The 13,026-nt window shown below is 43.4% G+C and overlaps 2 protein-coding genes across 8 annotated transcripts in view; one reads left to right on the forward strand and one right to left on the reverse strand.

The window, feature by feature from the left end:
- Window positions 1–13,026, reverse strand: part of TK2 (thymidine kinase 2) — a 118,933-nt gene that overhangs the window by 19,631 nt on the left and 86,276 nt on the right. For 3 of the 6 annotated variants that reach the window (XM_050923198.1, XM_050923197.1, XM_050923196.1), the window contains exon 6: window positions 1,591–1,628. Coding sequence is in view for 2 of the 6 variants with exons in the window: in XM_050923194.1 (XP_050779151.1) it covers window positions 324–398; window positions 1,591–1,628; window positions 4,131–4,290 (273 nt within the window). In the remaining 4 variants the exon portion in view is untranslated. Of the gene's footprint in view, window positions 1–323; window positions 399–1,590; window positions 1,629–4,130; window positions 4,444–13,026 lie in introns of those variants that run through there. The other 3 variants (XM_050923194.1, XM_050923199.1, XM_050923195.1) reach the window with 3 other exon arrangements.
- On the forward strand, window positions 6,381–13,023 carry CKLF (chemokine like factor). 2 transcript variants are annotated; one of them, XM_050923203.1, is made up of 4 exons: window positions 6,381–6,654; window positions 6,928–7,086; window positions 7,726–7,821; window positions 10,170–12,743. In XM_050923203.1, the coding sequence occupies exons 1-4, from the start codon at window positions 6,592–6,594 to the stop codon at window positions 10,206–10,208; spliced, it is 357 nt and encodes a 118-aa protein (XP_050779160.1). In that variant the 5' UTR covers window positions 6,381–6,591; the 3' UTR covers window positions 10,209–12,743. The 2 variants fall into 2 exon arrangements, with proteins under 2 accessions (XP_050779160.1, XP_050779159.1); XM_050923202.1 differs by lacking the exon at window positions 10,170–12,743 and adding an exon at window positions 12,750–13,023 and having other exon boundaries at window positions 6,403–6,654.

Genomic DNA, 13,026 nt, shown 5'->3' on the forward strand with positions numbered 1-13,026 from the left:
GAGGCAACAATTAACCCGAGCACAAATGTAGTAAAAAATATAATCCATCATACCGGCTTCCATTCCATTACCTAAAAACAAGGACAATTATTGGTTGCCAAATGAAAAAGGGCAACATCAAGAAAGAAAAGTATTGCTTTTAAATTTCTGAGACTATTACTAAGAGTTTAAAAATTAGAAAATGTTTGACAGTGTGCCTTTAAATTTATCTTACTCGCATTTAATCTTGGGAAATACTGTAGTAGACTTGAGTACTGTCAATGCTATAAATAGAAAAACTCTTGTTGACTTGACTGAACATTAAGACGGTTCAAGCCCCCTACCTCAATGCTGGTAGTTTTGGCAAAATAATCCAGGCATGTTGTTTTTCCACTTGCAATATTCCCCTCAACACAGATCTGGTGAAAGAGGACACCAACCTTTCAATACTAAATGAATGCTACTGCAAAGAAATAACTGACAGTAAATGTAGAAACACATACTTATAGCCTAAAAATAATCAATTAGCATTATAAATACACTAGAGCAAATTCTAGTGTCAATATAGTTAAGGCATTTCCAAGAGAACACCTAAACTTCAAGAGTTCGGGTCTTGATTCACTATTGCATTGTAGAAGCTGTACAATGGAGTGACATGTTGAAAGGAATGGAGTTTTGTGCTGGAATAAACATGGAATAACACAGTGGGGAATCAGACCTTTAATGTCTAAAGATACAAGTTGCCAGTACAGTTTTGGGCCTTCCGTGTGCAAACTGATACATATTGGCTTCAACTGGCCAGATTTTCAAAACCATGTTTGTAACTACACATCTGCACCCAGTCCCATATGCCCTGTTATCGTTAGCGTGGCTATTAAAATAATAAGAGTTTGATTCAGTGCCTGTAGGCTTTGGGCTACTGGATCTGCACCATCCAATCCGAACTCGTCACCACAACATCCTTTTCAGAAGTGCAGAACCCCTTTCCATGGCATGCAGAGTTGCAGAGGTTTCCCTGCAGTGCTGCTGCACCTTTTATAGCACCCATTACACAGCCATCCATCCACACTGTGTTAAATTTCACCCCAAAAGACTTTACGCTTACTTTGAATACAATTTACTATACACTAAATGTTATCACTTCTACATCCATAAATAGATTTTTCTCAGACAAATTACAATTTCTTTTAGCCATCCAGGGTTCTAAAATGAGTGAAAAGTATTTTGTCTTACCATCTACTAATAGTTCATAAAATAATTAGATTTAAAACACCATGAATTGAGTACTTAGAATTTATAGCCAAAATATATGTAATGTAAATGAAGGACGCTACATTCAGAATGCTGATGATTACTTCTGTGGCCCTGATCAAGCAACTTATGTTCCACATGAGCAGCCCCTGCATGAAATCCTCTTGATTGTCTTTTAAGTTACCTCAGTGATTTCAGCAAGGGTCTGCCTGCCTGGAACAAAATGCAGGATGAGACTCTAGATTTGTGTACCAGCTCACACCAAGATCCAGTCATTAGCCTGTGGACATTTCCATAATATAATTATATTGCAATAGTAATATAATAACTACATTTTTCTGAGCAAAATATTATACTTACAACTGTCTTTTTCTCTCCTTCATTAATGAGGTGTTTATCTAGAACAGGAAAAAAACACTGTTAGAAGAACTAGGAAACTGCTCTTAGACTGTATATCCAAGCCACTGTCAGAACTCTTGTAAGAATGAATATATTAATGAGTTTTAGGGTTAGGAGTTATAGGTTACAGTAAACATGTTCCATTAAACTCCCATGGCTATAATTCATATGCTTTACTTTATATTTTATTATACACTACAAGTAGTCAAATGGCTGGTTCCTACCTTCATTGAGTAAGATTATTTATTATGTATGGTTGTTTCTTTGTTAGTTCTTATTTTCACCACAAGAAAATAGGCCCCAAATCTGCAATGAATTATTGGCAGATCCTTGTGCCTGAACAAAGCACCATAGACTTCACAGTCAGCAGAGCTTTCTGCAGGATCAGGAACTTAGGCCATGTCTACATCTAAAATTTTGCAGCGCTGGTTGTTACAGCTGTATTAGTACAGCTGTATAGGGCCAGCGCTGCAGAGTGGCCACACTTACAGCAACCAGCGCTGCAAGTGGTGTTAGGTGTGGCCACACTGCAGCGCTGTTGGGCGGCTTCAAGGGGTTTTGGGGAAGGCGAGAGCAAACCGGGGAAGGAGACCAGCTTCGCCGCGGTTTGCTCTCGCGTTCCGCGAACCACCCTGCAAACCGCAGGGAAGGAGACCTGCTTGCTCGGGGGTTCGGCGAACGCGAGAGCAAACCGGGGAAGGAGACCAGCTTCGCCGCGGTTTGCTCTCGCGTTCCCCGAACAAGCAGGTCTCCTTCCCTGCGGTTTGCAGGGTGGTTCGCGGAACGCGAGAGCAAACCGCGGCGAAGCTGGTCTCCTTCCCCGGTTTGCTCTCGCGTTCCCGGAACCACCCAGCAAACCTCAGGGAAGGAGACCTGCTTGCTCGGGGTTCGGGGAACGAGAGAGCAAACCGCGGCGAAGCTGGTCTCCTTCCCCGGTTTGCTCTCGCGTTCCCGGAACCACCCAGCAAACCTCAGGGAAGGAGACCTGCTTGCTCGGGGTTCGGGGAACGCGAGAGCAAGCCGGGGAAGGAGACCAGCTTGATTACCAGAGGCTTCCTCAGGTATGCTGGGATACCTGCTTATTCCACGGAGGTCAAGAAAAGCGCTGGTAAGTGACTATACTTGATTACCAGCGCTGGATCACCAGCGCTGGATCCTCTACACCCGAGACAAAACGGGAGTACGGCCAGCGCTGCAAACAGGGAGTTGCAGCGCTGGTGGTGCCCTGCAGATGTGTACACCTCCTAAGTTGCAGCGCTGTAACTCCCTCACCAGCGCTGCAACTTTCTGATGTAGACAAGCCCTTAGATACTAAGGAGACATTTTCAATTTAAAAGTCACTCATCCATCTAAAAATTTGTACCTACTATTGTTACAAGTAACCATCTAAGATAAACTATCACTGAAAAGAGTAGAGAAAAACAGATACTATGCACCTTTGACAGAACCTTGTGTGCAGAATGACAAACCACAGTTTCACAGTTCAAACAGATAGTGCAGACTCCAGAGCCTGTGCAAAGTCAGGTTCTCTCTGTTTGTCTGGGCCTCTCTCACAGTGGAGGGAAACCATATTAAAAACAGGGAATTTTGTAATTGTAAAAAAAAAAAAAAAAAAAACACATTTTCAATTTATAGGAGACTCAGAACAGGTATAATTAAAACTACTTTTAACTCATTTTCTGAAATTGACTGGATTGCAATTTGATAACGTCCCTTTACAATGTTCACTGCACCTTTGTTCACTGTGTATAGGTGACCAAGGACTCAGGGCATTTAATTACAGTATATTGTTCATGTGTGCATCTTAATAGAGAAGTAGAGATGGATACTTGCTTTACAAGTACTGACTAGTGCCATAAAAGGGTTTTGAAAGTTCCTGATCGCTCAACATTTCAAAAACTGCCTCTTCCTTCCTACTAAAAAACAAACAAACAAAAAAAGCCACAGTTCATCCTGTTTTCTAGAAATGAAGAGTAAGGGATATATTTTCAAGGTGTGAAACTTTTTCAATATATTGCATTTCATTTTGTTTTTAAAACTTCCCCATTTGGCAAATGGGTTCCTCCTTCGTAATTCCTCTATCATGAGTAATCTGCGGGAGGCCAAACACTAATAGAGGCTGCTATTGCGATCAGCAGATTTAATGTACATGCAGCTACATACTTAGGAAAAGATAAATCAAGGACCACAGCAACAATGTTTAATAAACTACCGCCACCATAGCCATTAGATCAAATGCATTTTCTCAAATACCTTTCAAATAAGCATCAGCTACTTCTTTGTGAAAAGCAATAACCATCAACCTATTTCGGGGAATGAAGTGGCGTTTGCTTTTTTTTCTCTCTCTCTCTCTCTCTCCAGTACTTTCATCTCAAATAATAAATCTGTTGAGAGACAGCACGAGAGATTCTTGATGCTACAAATACCAGGGCGCAAGGGTGGCATCAATAATCTTTTTAAACACAACTAAACGGTTCATGCTGCAGAAGTACCAGACATACATGAGGCATCTTGGGAGCAGCCGGCCATGCAGAGGCTGCGATTAGCCATCAGTGGAGGTAGCAAGTGCTTCCAGCTACAAAACCTGAGGCCAGCTTGAGCGCCCCGGGTACACTGAGGGCTTAGGAGAGGCCGGATCCACAACGATTTCAATAACCACATGGCCCATCTCCGATAGCTCTGAGCTCTACGATTTAGGTATAAGACTCGAGCCGCATAGAGCTTCCTAGATCCCAACAGGTCGCATTTCCGCTGCTGTAATGTTTTGCTTCCTGTATGATCCCACCTCCGCTACTGTATTAAGCACTGAGCAATGCATTGAGCAACCAAGCTTGACAAACTACTGCCGGAAGCCTTCCAGGCTGGCCCTTAAAGACACAGTGCACTCTAATAATGCTTCTGTTTTACAAGTTTGTTTCTTACGTTTTGGTAGATGCTCATTCATTCAAGAAGGTGGTTGCAGTAAAAATTCTGCTTAAGTTAAAAACAGCAACACAGGCTATTCAAACTAAGAACTGACGTGCTGTTCACCCTGCCTGGGGCTTCTTTACTTTTTTGCAACTCAGGCTAGACAATGAAAATAAATTAATCAGTTTCCTTTTTGTTGCTAGTCAATTTCACGTTCTAGTTTTGTTACAGGAGAACAGTGCGGCAATGTTTCGATTGCAGGGCCTGCAGGGGAACCTATCTGCGTTTGTTTCCAAGTCACTTGTTCCCTATCTGCTCATGGAACCTGATAAATGGAGAACGCAGTGCACTTGTAGGGACTGTTAGAGAGTTGGCTCTACGCGGGCGGGGGCTGCAGAGTTTCAGGGGGGTTGTTTATACAGGAGGTGGAGGATTGTAGGAAGTTGGCTTTGCGGGGGGGAAGGCTGGAGAGTGGGAAGGGGTTAGCTATACACGGGTGGGGGTCTGGAATGTTGCAGGGGGTGTTTACAGGAGATGGAGGATTGTAGAAAGTTGGCTCTATGGGGGGGCTGAAGGGGGTTAGCTGTACAGGGGTGGAGGTCTGGAGGCGGGGTAGTATGAAGTTGGCTCTATGGGGATGGAGAGTGGGAGGGGGTTAGCTGTACAGGGGTGGGGGGATGGAGAGTTGGGAGGTTTATGCAGGAGGTGGAGGGTTGTGGGAAGCTGGTTCTGCGGGGGGGCTGAGAGTGGGAGGGGGTTAGCTATACAGAGGTGGGGGGATGGAGAGTTGGGAGGTTTATGCAGGAGGTGGAGGGTTGTGGGAAGCTGGCTCTGCAGGGGGGCTGGAGAGTGGAGGGGGTTAGCAGGGGTGGGTGGGCTGTATGAGTTGGCATACAGAGGTGGGGGCTGGAGACTTGGGGGTTATACAGGAGGTGGAGGGTTATGGGAAGCTGGCTCTGCAGGGAGAGCTGGAGAGTGGGGGGGGTTAGCTATACAGGGTGGGAGGATGGAGAGTTGGGGGGTTGTGGGAAGCTGGCTCTGCAGGGAGGGCTGGAGAGTGGGAGGGGGTTAGCTATACAGGGTGGGGGGATGGAGAGTTGGGGGGTTGTGGGAAGCTGGCTCTGCGGGGGGAGCTGGAGAGTGGGGGGGTTAGCTATACAGGGGTGGGTGGATGGAGAGTTGAGGGGTTTATACAGGAGATGGAGGATTGTGGGAAGCTGGCTCTGCAGGGATGGCTGGAGAGTGGGAGGGGGTTAGCTATACAGGGTGGGGGGATGGAGAGTTGGGGGGTTGTGGGAAGCTGGCTCTGCGGGGGGAGCTGGAGAGTGGGGGGATGGAGAGTTCGGGGGTTTATACAGGAGATGGAGGATTGTGGGAAGCTGGCTCTGCAGGGAGGGCTGGAGAGTGGGAGGGGGTTAGCTATACAGGGTGGGGGGATGGAGAGTTGGGGGGTTTATACAGGAGATGGAGGATTGTGGGAAGATGGCTCTGCAGGGAGGGCTGGAGAGTGGGAGGGGGTTAGCTATACAGGGGTGGGGGGATGGAGAGTTGGGGAGTTGTGGGAAGCTGGCTCTGCGGGGGGAGCTGGAGAGTGGGGGGGTTAGCTATACGGAGTGGGGGGATGGAGAGTTGGGGGTTTATACAGGAGATGGAAGATTGTGGGAAGCTGGCTCTGCAGGGAGAGCTGGAGAGTGGGAGGGGGTTAGTTATACAGGGGTGGGGGGTTGGGGAGTTGTGGTAAACTGGGTCTGCGGGGGGGGGCTGTATGAGTTGGCATACAGAGGTGGGGGCTGGAGAGTAGGCGGCAGCAGCAGGCTGGGTGGGTGGGTTTAGGTGGAGCTGGAGGCAGAGGGAGTGGGACGGGCACGGGACGCCCTGCACGAGCAACCCTGGCCTCCCCTGCCCAGCCCCGTCTGTGCGCGCGGGCCAGAGCGAGCCCCGCCTCCTCCCGCGCTGGCCGTTCTGACGCGCGCGCGCCCAACAGCCGCTTCAGTTGGTTCCGGCACCGCCCCGCCGCAGCAGCCGCCGCCGCCTGGTCCCGCGCCCTCGCGCGCCATGGTGGAGGTGAACTCCGGCTACCCCCGCTCCCTGCCGGGGGCGCTGAAAATCGCCCGCCTGGTACGAGGACAGGCTGGCTGGGCGGAGGCGCCGGGCGAGCCCCTGAGGCGCGGGCGGGGCGGGCTGACAGGTCCGCAGCGCCCCACGGGTCGGAGTGCCGTCTGCTAAACCCCCCTGAAGTAAATTCAGTGGCCGAGTGGCTTTACTAGGCTTTAGGTCGGTCCTAGAATGGGGCGGCGGGAAGTTTTGCAGTACAGTGAGGCGTGAGGTACAGAGCGACATGACCACCCCGTGCTCAAATGACATCAGTAAATACTGTCGTTCTTCTTTCAGGTTGTTGCATTTGTAACATTCGTCTGTTTTGCTGCTTCGAAATCCCATGAAGCCTTTATAGCACTTGCAGTCATGGAGTTTGTCATCACTGTGTTGTTCTTTCTGCTGTACTTACTAAAACTAGATAAAAAGATGAAATTCTTATTTTGGCCTTTAGCTGTAAGTATTGACTTGTACCTTTTAAAATGCAAGTGTATGTATGTGTTTCATGATTTATGCATAAAAACAAGTGCTGTGCTCGTGCCTAATTAATTAACAGTTCTGAACAGGCTCCATCTTATTTCCAAAAAATGTAAGCACCGGTTCTGTAAAGGTAAGATACAGCTACTGTCTGTCTATGGAAAAAGATCATAATTGCTCTCTTGTATTAATTCTTTTGTTTTAAATTGAGCTAGTCTTTTAAATAATGAATATATTAGAATTACAAAAACTCTCACTACTAACAATATCAAATGAATAAAACACCCAGACATAAAATTCATAGTGTAGATCAGGGCTCAGACAAAGCGGGTTATTTCAAGAATGCAATTTTTAGCATCATAGCACTTTGTGTCACTCTAGATCAGATTTGGATATTACCTAATCCCATTTCAGTGGCAAAAAGATTTGGTTTTTTGGCAGGTAATAACAATGTTGGGAATATTTGCAATCATTTAATGTTTTTAAACATGACATTTTTTCACTGACTTCCTTCAAGGAGTAAAATAAGACTGCTGTATGCTACAAGTATACACGTTTCAGTATTTGTTAGCTATGTACTTTAATGAAAGTTAATTATGTTTTATAATACATTTTCAGGATATTTTCAACTCATTGATTGCAGTTTTGTTCTTTATCATTGTGTGCCTATGTGCAATAATAATCAAGACCACAACTGGGACTCTGGTTGGAGGAGTAAGTAGAGGAATTTATAGTAATAATAAATTATACTATTAAATTTGAGATGGCTTAAATGTTTAAATATTTAGTTATTCTCATGTAACAAATATTACTGTTCTTTTTTTCCTCAAAATAAATCTGTCCTAATATTTGACATTTTAAAATGTCAAACAATAAAAACAGGGACTCACACACTGAGTTCTTCATATATACAGCTATGAGCCATAGTGTGCAAAGCCGTCATTTTGTTCCAGTGCTGACAACTGAAGCAAATTAAAAGAAAGTTTTTAGAAATATTCCAAAATAAGTGACTGTGCTGGATTAAATATTTGATAGGATTGGCTCCTGTGTGAGCAATCTCTAGAATTTAAAGTTGAGTTAAAAGCTACAGCAGCAGAAAGAACTGCACATATTCAGGATAAAAAGATTGAGGACTTATTGGCTGCCACGATACAGGAGATTAAAGCCAAGCCTAATAAAACAGATATTTGGGCAAAATAAATAAGGATATTACGATTGCCAGGAGGGAGAGATGCAGATTCTCTCCCTCTACCCCTTACACACTTGAGAAATTGGTTTTACAAATCTGGATTTATAGATTCATAGATTCTAGGACTGGAAGAGACCTCGAGAGGTCATTGAGTCCAGTCCCCTGCCCTCATGGCAGGACCAAATACTGTCTAGACCATCCCTGGTAGACATTTATCTAACCTACTCTTAAATATCTCCAGAGATGGAGATTCCACAACCTCCCTAGGCAATTTATTCCAGTGTTTAACTACCCTGACAGTTAGGAACTTTTTCCTAAATCTCCCTTGCTGCAGTTTAAGCCCATTGCTTCTTGTTCTATCATTAGAGGCTAAGGTGAACAAGTTTTCTCTCTCCTCCTGATGACACCCTTTTAGATACCTGAAAACTGCAATCATGTCCCCTCTCAGTCTTCTCTTTTCCAAACTAAATAAACCCAATTCTTTCAGCCTTTCTTCATAAGTCATGTTCTCAAGACCTTTAATCATTCTTGTTGCTCTTCTCTGGACCCTCTCCAATTTCTCCACATCTTTCTTGAAATGCAGTGCCCAGAACTGGACACAATACTCCAGTTGAGGCCTAACCAGCGCAGAGTAGAGCGGAAGAATGACTTCTCGTGTCTTGTTTACAACACACCTATTAATGCATCCCAGAATCACGTTTGCTTTTTTTGCAACAGTATCACACTGTTGACTCATATTTAGCTTGTGGTCCACTATGAGCCCTAGATCTCTTTCTGCCATACTCCTTCCTAGACAGTCTCTTCCCATTCTGTATGTGTGAAACTGATTCTTCCTTCCTAAGTGGAGCACTTTGCATTTGTCTTTATTGAACTTCATCCGGTTTACCTCAGACCATTTCTCCAATTTGTCCAGATCATTTTGAATTTTGACCCTGTCCTCCAAAGCAGTTGCAATCCCTCCCAGTTTGGTATCGTCCGCAAACTTAATAAGCGTACTTTCTATGCCAACATCTAAGTCGTTGATGAAGATATTGAACAGAGCCGGTCCCAAAACAGACCCCTGCGGAACCCCACTTGTTATACCTTTCCAGCAGGATTGGGACCCATTAATAACTACTCTGTGAGTACGGTTATCCAGCCAGTTATGCACCCACCTTATAGTAGCCCCATCTAAATTGTATTTGCCTAGTTTATCGATAAGGATATCATGCAAGACCGTATCAAATGCCTTACTAAAGTCTAGGTATACCACATCCACCGCTTCTCCCTTATCCACAAGGCTCATTGTCCTATCAAAGAAAGCTATCAGATTGGTTTGACATGATTTGTTCTTTACAAATCCATGCTGGCTATTCCCTATCACCTTACCACCTTCCAAGTGTTTGCAGATGATATCTTTAATTACTTGCTCCATTATCTTCCCTGGCACAGAAGTTAAACTAACTGGTCTGTAGTTTCCTCGGTTGTTTTTATTTCCTTTTTTATAGATGGGCACTATACTTGCCCTTTTCCAGTCTCTTTGAATCTCTCCTTCTCCCATGACTATCCAAAGATAATAGCTAGAGGCTCAGATACCTCCTCTATTATTTAGTCGTGTCCAAAGATCCCGTTCATCCTATTATGAGCAGGTTGTTTACTAAAACAACAAACTCCCATTCTAAAAGAAAAAAAATCTTCACTACTACACTTAAGACAAGTAATGCATTTTAGTAGCAACTGTGTCACAGAAAGGTGGTGCACTTAAGAAAACACACCAGATTCTTTTCAGATCTGACTCCAGGTACTCAGGCCAAGTGATATGCACTGAAATAGTAAATGATAGTTTCCTCCAGGGTGACAGCTAAGACACAATCATTCTTTTTCTATCTAACAGAGAATGACCATGTCAAATAAAGAAATCTTAGGGGAGTGAACATTCTGAAGAAAAACAAAAAGGCCCAAATTGCATAATATAAATAATGGTTGTGCACGACTTGCTGAGAGTGAACTAGAGCAACTGAAAAAGGCTCTTGGATTGTTTTGTCTTTGAGAACATAAGAACCTATAATTTTTAGTCAGAAGTGTTTAACTTGTTTTCTGGCATTTGCTTTCCAGGTGTGTCTCATGATTAAATATAAAGGGCCAGATTCTTAGCTGATGTTAATTAGCATAGCTAGTTACCAATTTTTCTTGCCTACATTCAAGAAAGAGGAATGAGGTGAATTATTGTCTCCTTCAGATAATGTTCACCAATGATTTATTATTACTAAATTACTATTATTTTGAAACTGTTCATATTGTGTATCAAATAGCATTGAGTTGAAAAGTTAGAATTCTAGATGACATGTTTTAGAACGCATCTCATTTGAACTGCATTTGCTAAATTACCTTTACTAACATAAATACTAGACATCCCTGTGTGTTAATTTGATAAAGGAACATCTGAGTAAAGAGTCAGTACTTCTCCCCTCCCTCCAAGTACAAATGAAGGACTGTCACATGGAGAAATGAGTAATAAGCAGATAAAGTGTAAAAGCAGAGCAAATCTTAATATATAGCTTTATAGATTATCATATTTAGCTAATTTATTTGCAAAAAAATACTTAGTTTTCTTTTGTTTTTGCTAAAGATAACAAAAGTTTTTAAAGCATGCTTGTGATCATAGTTTATTCCAATGTTTATAACTAAAATTAGAGAAAATACTGCCACTCAAAGAACAGATTATCTAGAAGTGGTTTATGTAATTGTGTAGTTTAGCACACAAAGCATCTAACAGGACTCCAAGTGATACTGAGAGTATGTGTGCCTCTAGCTGGAGAAGTAATTTTCAGCTTGAATAGATGTATGTGTGTTAGCTTTGAGACCACAGTTGTAGCCACAGTGGTACAAGATGTGGCATGGGCTAGCTGCCCAAGTACCTAGGATCCTTGCAGGATCATACTTGGGATGGCTAGCCCATCACACTTTCCATACCGGTGCAGCTACACTAGTTAGCATGCTAGCACGTGTATGCTACATCTCTAGCTCAAGTATAGACGTGGTCTTAAATTGCTAATATACAGTAACAAAGAGGTGCTAAGTGCTGCTATTTGGGTTGGTGATCAGAGGGTACCTGTTAGTTAACTTCAGTGATTGCTGCGCAGATATGAGCAGCCACACTGCAAAGCCATACTCAAGTTACTGGATATTTCTACCCAGCAGCTGGGAGGTGTGATTCCCAGCATAGGTAAATGCACACATGCTAGCTCAGCTCAAATTAGCACCTAAAAATAGCAGCATGGTTGTGGTGGCACAGGCAGTGCCTCAGGCTAGCCACCCCAGTATGTACCCATGGAGTCAGGGGGATTGTACTTGCTCGGCTAGCCTGAGCTGCTACCTGTGCTGCTGTGAGTACACTACTAGTTGTAGCGCACTAGTTCAGAGCTAATATTATGTCTACTCGAGCTGGGATTCACACCTCCTAGCTGCTGTGTACCGATACCCACTGTGCCCTCACGTACCCCACTCATCCACATGTGTTGCTAGACCTCTGGGGAGTATATCCCAAGGTTGCTGTGATAAGCAGGGCTGCTCCATGATTCTTCCCTAGTGAATTGTGGGAAGGCATTGAAAGAACTATCATCACTTTAGGGATTTGGCTTGCTTCTTCACTGAAAAATGGGTGGGTTACCAGCCCAAGTTAAAGTGGCACCTGAGGTCTAGCCTGTACCCCCAGCCAGACCACCTAGCCCAGGTTTAAAGCATCACCAAACTTTGGTGCTTTCTGTATGGACAGGCAGGGGCTTAGGGCAACACCCACATAAGAACCCAAGTTAACTCTGCAGAAAGACATTGCTAAACAGGATCTTAGGTGACACTTGTTTTGCTTCCTTGTGACTCAAATTTTATAATGAGTTAGCCCCACCTTTTAATAACAAGTATTCACATTTTAAACATTAAATAAGGTAACTTCTTGTCAATTCAGAGTTTTTCACTTCAAAACTTCTGAAAGAGAAAAATATCTTTTTCTTCTAGCCTTGCATCTGCAAACACTGTGTTTACTGCAGTCCAAAACCATTAAGTAGATCATCCCTTACACAGACATAAGAGATTTGGTTCTGGAGGAAAGCATAATCTCACATAAAGAAGCAGGTCTGTAGTCTGGTTTCCATGGAGACTGAGTCACTTCCTATTCTGAGATGACAGATGAAGGGCAACCAAGGTCAGGGTGAAGATGATTGCCAGAGCATAAGGGGAAAGTCATTTAATGAGAGATTGCAGCATATCTGACCTAAAGTATGGAGAACACTGAATTTCTCAATCATCACAAATCAAATATCCAGAAACATTTAGAAGGGCAGGACCAATTTAGTGATCTGTAGCAACTGCATCTGCTCAGAATTGGTAATGAATGAGTTATTACAATGAAAGGTAAAGACGATAAACAACTAACTGTGATGTGCATAGGAGGAAACAGTTTTCTTTTTATTTGCAGGTCTTTGGTCTTCTGTTGGTTGGTCTTTGTATTGCAGATTCTGTTCTTCTTTTCAAGAAGATTACATTTAATAAGCCAAGAGGAAGGAATGTTATTACCAGATAAGAATGACCAATTTACCAAAAGACTGATTTGTTCTCCACTTTAAATGCCTATTGATTAATAGGATACTTGTTTCTTTATTAGCCTATGTATTTTTCTGAAAGGGTTTAACATGTTCGTTTTAGAATGACAATATTTTCCTGTGTGTGTTTTTTTTAATTAGTTTTTCACACTA

The sequence above is a fragment of the Gopherus flavomarginatus genome, chromosome 14 (assembly GCF_025201925.1).
Source record: "Gopherus flavomarginatus isolate rGopFla2 chromosome 14, rGopFla2.mat.asm, whole genome shotgun sequence".
Lineage (NCBI taxonomy): Eukaryota > Metazoa > Chordata > Testudines > Testudinidae > Gopherus > Gopherus flavomarginatus.